The 9,835-nt window shown below is 35.9% G+C and overlaps 1 protein-coding gene across 2 annotated transcripts; it reads left to right on the forward strand.

Annotated features, from left to right (window-relative positions):
- Window positions 1–222: 222 nt before the first annotated feature.
- MUC7 (mucin 7, secreted) lies at window positions 223–7,895 on the forward strand. 2 transcript variants are annotated; one of them, XM_038556267.1, is made up of 3 exons: window positions 223–380; window positions 1,738–1,843; window positions 6,075–7,895. In XM_038556267.1, the coding sequence occupies exons 2-3, from the start codon at window positions 1,790–1,792 to the stop codon at window positions 6,801–6,803; spliced, it is 783 nt and encodes a 260-aa protein (XP_038412195.1). In that variant the 5' UTR covers window positions 223–380; window positions 1,738–1,789; the 3' UTR covers window positions 6,804–7,895. The 2 variants fall into 2 exon arrangements, with proteins under 2 accessions (XP_038412195.1, XP_038412196.1); XM_038556268.1 differs by having other exon boundaries at window positions 230–380; window positions 1,775–1,843.
- Window positions 7,896–9,835: the final 1,940 nt, after the last annotated feature.

Genomic DNA, 9,835 nt, shown 5'->3' on the forward strand with positions numbered 1-9,835 from the left:
CTGGGCCATGGCTGTCCAAGTCTTCCTAGGTGTCATCATTCACTATAATATTTCTCATCAATCAGGTAAACTATTCACTGAGAAGCTCTTATTGTTACCATATTTATCAGGAAGAAACTGATGTACAAAGGACTGCTGTCAACCTGGGCAAATTACAACTATCCTCTCTTTGTTTTTGAAATCAAATTCCCTGACAGAAGTGACCTTATCCTAAATCCAATAAATTTCCTATTTCCAAAAAACTCAACTGAAGAGCTATAAAACCTGAAAATTGTCTTGTCCTTTCTCCTCCTTTGCTTCCAGTTACCGTCCTAAAAGGATCAGCTGAAGGCCATCAATTGCATCGAACATCCTAAGAAGAAAGAATCACACCTGGCCAGGTATATGGATATTTTAGATATGTTGGGGACTAATAATATATCTAATGTAAACTAAGCAGCTTTCAAGTTACATACATATATTGAGTAATAGCAGTAGTTGTTATAATAGTTATTCTCCTCTCTTCTTGTGAACTGCTAAACTGTGTAATAACAGATTCAACTCATATGTTAAAAGAAGAAAATATCATCAATGGGGAATATTTTTTAATCTCAAAAATAAAGAGAAGACACTCCGACAAGATACTAGGAATCTAATAATATAATAATGACAATTCCTTTCTCCAATTGGGCCAGATGGTTTTCTTCTGGGTATACTAGTACTATAATAATTACCACCACTAAGCCTTTATCATGGATCAGACATTGTGCCCAGTATAATCTGCAATATGTATCATTCCAGTTAATCTTCAGTACAACCTTAAAATGAAAGTTTGCAGTTCACTCAAAGTCACACAGTAAGTGGCAGAGCTGTGATTTAGACCAATTATGACTGACTCTAACACCCGTGTGATAAACAGCAGGGTTCTCTTGTGAGACGTAGTTGATCTGTCTGACAGCACACCACATTAACGTGTGCACACGAATTTACTTGCCCTAACAGTATTGTCTACATAATGATTTTACCTCTCAAACTGACATGTACATATTGTATACATGATCAAAATGAGAAAAATAGAAGGCCATATCCTTCCCTTATGCTCTCTTGCTACAACCTAAAGCCAAAAGTAAAATTATTTTGGAAATATATTTTTAATTGATTAAATCTGTACTGACTACGATGATATTATAATGAATAAAACATAATTCCATCCTTTAGAGATTTAGAAAAGGGGCATCAAACAGAAAAACCTTCAGTAGAATGAAGTTTGGGAAAGAGTCCATTTGATAAGGTTCTTGATCCTAAGTAACAGCCTTATAACAGAGAGACCAGGAACACTACTTTGCTTAAAAGAACATCATAGAACACTTACAAAATCATAAACATTTACTGCTCAATAAATATCAGATTATTCGATGCTTCATCAAAAAGGGAAATTTCTAGAACTAAAATAGAAATAAGAAGGAAACTATTTTGTTCTCTTATTAAACTTCCTAAGATCCTGCCCTTCCTAGGCAATCTTTAGTATCAGTGGAAAATGCCCCTACTACAAACTAGTTAAAAGAAGAAGAAGAAAAGAATTCCTGACTCTCCTCCATTGCTTTCTCGCTTAAAGAATGCATTTTAGCTTGAAGTAATTTTGCCTCACCACTACGGAGTGGAAATATATACATAATTTTTAGAAACCATTGCTGTCTTTGAAACCATGCCTTCTAACAAAACCAAGTCATTTATCAAAACGCATTCCATCTCTCACAGCATCCTAATAGTGAGCAACCTTTCTGCTTTCCTCAAGAGTCAACAGAAAAAGATGAAGACTCTGACACTGCTGGCATGCATTTGTGCACTGACTGCTTGCTTCTCAGTAAGTATTCATCCAAATAACTGTTATTCTTATACATCAGTAACATTTAGTGCATATATACCTAATTGAGACTTCAAAAGTACATGTACATGTAATTCCTATTTCCGAGAAGCTTAACATCTTTTGTTTTCTGTAAAACATAAGAAAAAGCTAATTAAAGGAAAAGGAAATGACTCATTTCAATTATGTTAATCAATATTTCCATACCACTAACTTTATCATGGGTGTGATAAGATGGAGATACAGAAAAATCAATCATATAGGGCCTCACTGGTGTAGAACATGGATTCTATTTTCAGATTATTAGGAGGTCTCAGGATGACCAGAGTGTCCACAGAGGAAGGACCTGACTCTGGGTCCTGGGAAGAAAATAGATTTCAGGGGACAAAAACTAAGGTAGAGAAACCAGGCAAGAAGCTAAGGCAGTGCCCAGATAGAAGATGGTGGTGTCTTTTACTAAATGTCAGCAATTAAAACAAAATATGAGGGTGAATTTAAGACATACTTTGATTAAGTCTACCATACCTTATGCTGCTTAGGTGTGTAGTCAAAGAAAGAAATGAACAAAAGAGTTTTGTTTTGGATGTGTTAAATTTGAAATGGCTGTTAGACTTCTTCAAGGGGATGTCAAGAGGCAACCAGACACTGTCTGGAGTTCAAAAAGAAGTTTAAGAGTGAAGTTTAAATGTTAAAGATATTTGAAGCCACGGGACCTTATAAGATAACTTAAGAAAACATGTAACAAGTTTGGATATGGATAGAAAAATGAAGGAAGCATAAAAAGGGACAGGAAAGAACAGTTTTTAAAATCAAGAGAAGATTACAAAATGGGACTCTACCTTTTAGACATTTACCATCCAGGACACTTGGATGGCTCAGCTGGTTAAGTGTCTGCCTTTGGCTCAGGTTGTGGGTCCTAGGATCAAGCCCTTCATGGGCTCCCTGCTTTGCTTCTCCCTCTCCCTCTGTCCCTCTGCTCTTCTTCCATTTGTGTACTCTATCTAAATAAATAAATAAGGTCTTTTAAAAAAAGATATCTAGGGTCTACTGGGAAAGGAAAATTAAAATTAGTAGTGATTCAAGGGGATACATGATGTAATAAAGAACCATATTTACCCCACAGCTATATACCTATACATATTTGTTCACTTTTATTTTGACAAATTTGAAGAAAGGGTCAAGAAGTGAAATATAGATTTACTAAATGCTGCTGAATAGCCTCAGAATACTATGGTTATAAAAACAGATATAGAAGGCAGAAGCACTGCTAAGGTAGACAGAATTACTCTTGGGTACTCTCCTATTCCTCACTTACCACATAATATCCATTCCCCCACTATCACCAAAAAAAATATCTTGGGCTTTACCCTGGACCCTAGTGTTGATTTCCATGATTACAGCACAAAGTGCACACAAATGGCATTCAAAAAATGTGGGTTTATGCTCATTATCTGAACATCCAGATGAATCTTTGAGCTGTAATCTATCTATAGGGCTCCAATTTCCCTATGGGGAAATAGCAATAACAGTATATGCCTCATAAAGCTGCTAAAGAATAAGTAAGAACCACATGTGTTTAAAAATTGTAAAGGAGGGCGGCCCAGGTGGCTCAGCGGTTTAGCACGGCCTTCAGCCCAGGGTGTGATCCTGGAGATCCAGGATCGAGTCCCACGTCGGGCTCCCTGTGTGGAGCCTGCTTCTCCCTCTGCCTGTGTCTCTGCCTCTCTCTACCTCTCATGAATAAATAAATAAATAATCTTTAAAAAAAATTGTAAAGGAGAGTACAGATGTAATAATTATGATGTAAAATTGTTATAATCTCCATTTAAAAATGTAGACATATTCTCCTAAAATTTACTTTATCTCTTTGGGATTCAGTTTTTCATCTGTATAATGAGGATAATAATAGGACTTACTTTCGGGTGTTGCTAAGGAATTAAGAAAATTTACATTTGTAAACCACTTAAAGTAGAGCCTGACACTAAGTGCACAAAAAGCTATGATTTTTTCTACAAAAATAAATGACAGATGTGAACAGGCAAATGAGGATATCTTAAATATGCTCTTCCTGGCTTAACTATATTTAGTATAAGTACTTCCATCCTTCAATCTAAGCTCAAACCCTTGAGGGATTTTCAACTCCTCCCCCTCTCAAGCTTCCCTAATCCCAATTCTAATAAAAAAGTTATGTCAGGGCCATCCACAACTGCCAATCATAATGATAATTGGTCAATATATCTTAAGCAAACTACTCAAACTGGTCATGTTCTGTGCTAAGCTAACATTAAAGTTAATATGACTTTAATTTGTCTTCATCAAAACATCACAGATATTATTTTGGTCATCTAAAAATTAAAATAGTTTTCATATCCTAATTAACACAAATGTTAAGATTTTATTTAGTGATGAATTTGGCTTTTTTATTGTCAATTCCACGCATTTGTTCATTTAGTAAATATCTAGTGGGTGCCTAGTATGTGCCAGGCATATTTCTAGGTATTGAGCAGAGATTAACAAAACAAAATCCCCACTCTCATGAAGCTAATTATTCTGATTAATCATGAATAAACAGCATTAACTATTTCAAAGCATAGAAGTCATACAATCAGCCTCTGGATCTGCAATTTAATTTAATTTTAATGACTCCATAAATGGGTACACGGAGATCCAGTGAAATTAAGTGATTCGCCCAAAGTCACTCAGTATTAATGGTAGATGCAGGACAGACCCAAACCTCTCCTGATGATCTGCTGTAGTGTGTTTCAAACATTCTCTAAGATATGGGAGTTCTTCACACCATCCTTAAACACCACATAAAAAAGTGGAGACTGAGCTGGTGGAATTCAAGGCCCCCAATCTTGCTTCAATCAAAGCAATTTTGTGATTATCTGGATCACATATTGAATCTTGAGGAAAAATTTGCTTGAACATGTGACCTCCTTATTTTATATTAGAAAACTACTCCCCTATAATAGAGTACATCTCCCGAGAGGTTCCATGATCAGAGGAGCATCCTAGGTTCAGAGCTGCAGACTCTCATTTATATAAGAGAGCTATGCAAAACTACCAATCATGTGGATCAAAAGCCAATATTTTACTTTATGAACATTCTCAGTTATGAACTGAAATGTCTTGGATAATTTAATTTTTAAAACAATTAATGCTTTCCGAAGTTATTTTTAAGGCTGGGTATATCAGTCTCTGAGGAAGTTATGTTAGCTGAACAACTCTGCTAATCTCTCAAAAGTTGTCACCTTTGCCTGTGCCAAACTCTGTCTCTTAAGAAAGCTTTATAGTGTGGGGCGAGAAAAAGTGGTGAAGCACAGGCTGGAAAGCCATTCAGGTATACTGGGAAAAAAGATCAAGTACTGGGTGTGGAATTGAACTAAATCAGTGTTCTTTTCAGATATGAACATGTTTGAGAAATCATGAGAGCTACAGGTCCTCTACAGACAAAAGACAGAAACATGCAAAATTTTCCTACAATATCATAGGATTCATTGACCCCTTAGTTTCTGCAATTATAATTTTTATAATGATATAATTAAAATGTAATGGCTGGGTGCCTGGCTGGCTTAGTTGGTAGAGCATGCAACTCTTGATCTTGGGGTTGTGAGTTCGAGCCCTATGTTGGATGTGGAACTTTAAATAAATTAAATATTTTTTAAAAAGATAATAGCCAAAGTTCTTTTTCCAACTGAAAAAAAAAACTAAAAACTAAGTTTTCTTTGATGTGGAGGTCATAAAGGAAGTGGTGTATTTGTTAAATTGGTTGTTTGGGATTTTGTTGTTTTGTTTTTTGATGATGGCAGATACGAAAGGTGTGATTCAGAAAAGGCTCCTTAGTCCCAGGCGAATGCCTTTGAAGTTTCATGATCAAAATGCAGCAAACAGGGTGCCCTTTTGTTCAATCCTCAGGCAGTAACCTGATCATTCTCTACTATAGAAGAAACTATAAGCACAAAGGACAATCTAGCTAATTCTCTAGACTTGAACCCACAGGAGTATATCCGTTGTAGCTAGCGGGGAAATAAACACTTGACAAAGTGAAACTCTCTAATAGCAAGTTGTTCTTGAGATTTGGTAAAATTAGAACAATTATTCAACCCACCGCTATCTGGTTTCCATTCCTAGAGCTCCATAAATACTGCCCATCCAACATTCAGCAATAATCCCCTACTTGATAAATCAATGGGTGTTTTCAGTTCTTGCACTTTCTTTCTTTCTACAGCTCTGTGAAGGTTGGAAAAAGCAAGGGAAAATACATCACAAAAGGAATAATGTCCAACAATATACAGTAGACCGCCGATTACCAACTCATCTCAAATTTCACCCTAACTGGAATATATTAATTCAAAAGCATTTAATTTTTGGTCCACACAGATACCCAAAGCTTCCAAATCCAAACAGAAGAAAACCAAAGCCGAACCGTCCCCAGCCACCTAAGTGTCCAACTAAAACTAACACCGTTGTCAACAATAGCACCTCAGAGGCCAACATTCAAATCCCATCTTTGAGTCCCATAACTACTTCCAACAAAATTGTTACATCTCCAGGTGTGACTTCTACTAATAATGCTTCCACCATATCTCAAAAAGAAGATACCGATACAGGCCCTTCTGCAGCTACCCCATCAACACAACCTTCCCCCACCCTGCCAGACACCACAGCTGCCCCACCTACATCTTCCCTAACTACACCAGCACCACAACCTTCCTCACCTGTACTGGACCACACAACTGCCCCAAATACCACACCTAATCCTTCCCCAACCACTCCTGCTTCTCCAACTTCCAAAACTACAACTGCACCCACCACCCAAACTACTACTCCAGCCACTACTCTAACTACTTCTGTTGAACAAACAACCTCACCTTCCAGCCAAAATGCAAATTCTCAATTCTGGCAATATATTTATGAGTTAATAAAGTACATTTCTGGTATTACACCAAAGAAATAGTACATCATACATTATGAAGTGTTCTGTTGTCAGACATGAGTTATGAGTTACTTTTGTCACCAATCTCAAAGTGAAATAGCAATATTCTTCAAATTTAAAGCACTATCACTAATCTTTGAATCTATTTACCTCACATGACTTATTAACAAGAAAAACCACCTCTATCTCACAAAACAAGTGCATAACTTTAATAGATCACTTTGTGGAACCTATAGAGACAGCCCTCTGAGGGGGGAAAAGACATTAACTAAACAGACAAAATTACATGGATCAGGAAACATTGATTTTTCCCTAAATGATGGAAACCATAAGGTCACTATTCTATATCCTCAACCAAGAACTCACCTGAATTGTCTAATCCCACAAATATAAAGGGATGATATCATGTCTCTCAAACAAAAACATGTAAATATAGATTAACCTATATTGTAGGTTAATCATTGTATTACTGGTTAGAGACAAAAATTCTTTAAACAATCATCCTAAAGCCTTAAATCCAATTCCATTCCACAAAATGTGAACCAAGGAAGGGAAAGTTGATTTGAAGTGAAGATTTGAAGTTAGTGAAAATGAAATCTGGCAGCCAAGCACAAACCAGGTCCCTGGCACTATGTATTTGAGAGCATATGATTGTTTAGACGTATGGTTGATTTTAATTGTATTATATCTAAGTTAATTTGCATCCAATGTACTTGATTCTAGCCTCTGTGAATCACAAAAAACTTTTTGTGTATGTTCACATGGTGGTAATAATATTTTACTATGAATTCAATTAATTTCATCTTACTAATTCAATTAATTCAATGTGAAATGTATTCAGCAGCAGAATATTTTCTAAAACTTTTAGCCATACATTTAAATGTGTTTTAAAGCAAACCATACTAAACTACTACCCTGGTGTTACATTTGCAAAACTGTCTCTGAAAATAAACCCTGATTGTAGTCAATAGGAGAATAACAACTATCTACTTGGTATAGAGAGATAATGTTAATTTGGGATGTGAAGGTATTTTTACTTTGTTTTACTACTACTGAGAACTCTAATGATTTTATTTAGATTTTTTGTCAAATAATAAAGACTTCTCATGGCAATCTGTTTTCACTGCGTGTATCTGCAAGCCCCTTATCACTTAGATTCTGAGAAGGGTGAAAATGAACGTCTGCATTTTTGTCAACTCTACCACCAATTAGCCAATGACCAAACCATCCCCAGCCACCTAAGTGTCCAGCTAAAAATAACACTGTTTTTTAGGTAGGACACTCAATATCTCTGAACACTGGGGGTTTTAATCCTTTAAACAAAGTGGTTAATTTACTTAGATTAACTTAATCTTTACTTATTTTTAACTTACAAATACATTTCCAATCCAAATTCTGTGTTTGCCCTGTGCTTCCAGACTGACAATAAAAGACCCCTATTCCTTTCACTTAATTCTGTTCCTTCGGTTTCATCTCAGACTAGCTTAAAAGGAACTATCAGAAAGAGAAATTAAGAAAACAATTCCATTTACAATTGCATCAGAAATAATAAATCACCTAGGAATAAATTTAACAAGGAGGTGAAAGAACTGTACACTGAAAACTGTCAGACACTGATGAAAGAAACTGAAGAAGACACAAATAAATGAAAAGATATGCCCTGCTCATGAAGTGAAAAATTAATATTGTTAAGATGTCTATCCTACCCAAAGGAATCTGCATACTCAATGCAATCTTTGTCAACGTTCTAGTGGCATTTTTCATAAAAATAGAAAAAACAATTCTAAATTTGTACGAAGCCAAAAAAGATTCTGAATAGCCAAGCAACCTTGAGAAAGTAAAACAAAGCTAGAGGAATCACACTTTATTTCAAACTATATTACAAAGTTACACTAATTAAAGGTAATGGTACAAACAGACACATAGATCAATGAAACAAAATAGAGAATCCAGAAATAAACACACATATGTTTGGTCAATTAACTTAGAACAAAGGAGCCAAGAATATACAAAGGGGAAAGGATAGTCTTTTCAGTAAATGGCGTTGGAAGAACTGGACACTTATATTCAAAAGAATGAAACTGAAACACCACTATCTTACACCATATACAAAAACCAACTCGAAATGTATTAAAGACTTTCATATAAGACCTGAAACCATAAAACTCCTAGAAGAAGACATGGGGGTAAAATCTTTGACATTGATCTTGACAACAATTTTTTTTGGATTTGATATCAAAAAAATAAAAAGCAAAACTAAGCAAGTGATACAACATCAAACTAAAAAGATACACAGAAAATGAAACCATCAACAAAATGAAAAGGCGACCTATGGCCGAGAGAAAATATTTACAAATCATATCTGATAAGGGGTTAATATCCAAAGTATATAAAGAACTCCTACAATTAATAAAGAAAAAAATCTGATTTAAAAATGGACATAACTGAAAAGACATTTTTCTGTAAAAGACATACAAATGTCCAATAGGTATATAAAAGTCACTCAACACAACTGATTATGAGGAAATGCAAATCAAAACCACAATGAGGGGCACTTGAGTGGTTCAGTTGGTTAACAGTGTGCCTTTGGCGCAGGTCATGATCTCAGGGTCCTGAGATGAAGCCCCACATCAGGCTCCCTGCTCAGCATGGAGTCTGCTTGTTCCTCTCCCTCTGCCCCTCCCCTCCACTCATGAGTGCATACACATGCACCTTTGATTTGTGTCAATATGGAAGAAATATAATTTCCAATACCTGCATTCTTCCTAGGGAGAAACTCCAGGACAAGTAGAGTTGGTTGGGTCTCAGGTGCCAGGGTGATATGTCCCATCCAAAGCAGCTCAGAGCCCAAAAAATAATTGAACACAAGCCACGGTCTTATATAGGGGCAAGGCAGGTGGTGTTGTGAAGATATGGAAACCAAGGTCATTCAAAATCACAAGAGCAGAAGCACAGGGTCCAGACCTGGTAAAAAACTGGAATGGAATAGATTGAGAGAAAAGGAAAGAATGGGTTGAAATGCTTTGAAAATTAGACTGACTCTTGTTTTTTAT

This window comes from Canis lupus, chromosome 13 (genome assembly GCF_011100685.1).
Source record: "Canis lupus familiaris isolate Mischka breed German Shepherd chromosome 13, alternate assembly UU_Cfam_GSD_1.0, whole genome shotgun sequence".
Classification (NCBI taxonomy): Eukaryota; Metazoa; Chordata; class Mammalia; order Carnivora; family Canidae; genus Canis; species Canis lupus.

Bases quoted from the DNA above. Each gene is read 5' to 3' on its own strand.
- MUC7 (XM_038556267.1), top strand. From the start codon at position 1,790: ATGAAGACTCTGACACTGCTGGCATGCATTTGTGCACTGACTGCTTGC. The intron at 1,844-6,074 runs GTAAGTATTCAT...TTCTTTCTACAG, and splicing joins CACTGACTGCTTGCTTCTCA to CTCTGTGAAGGTTGGAAAAA.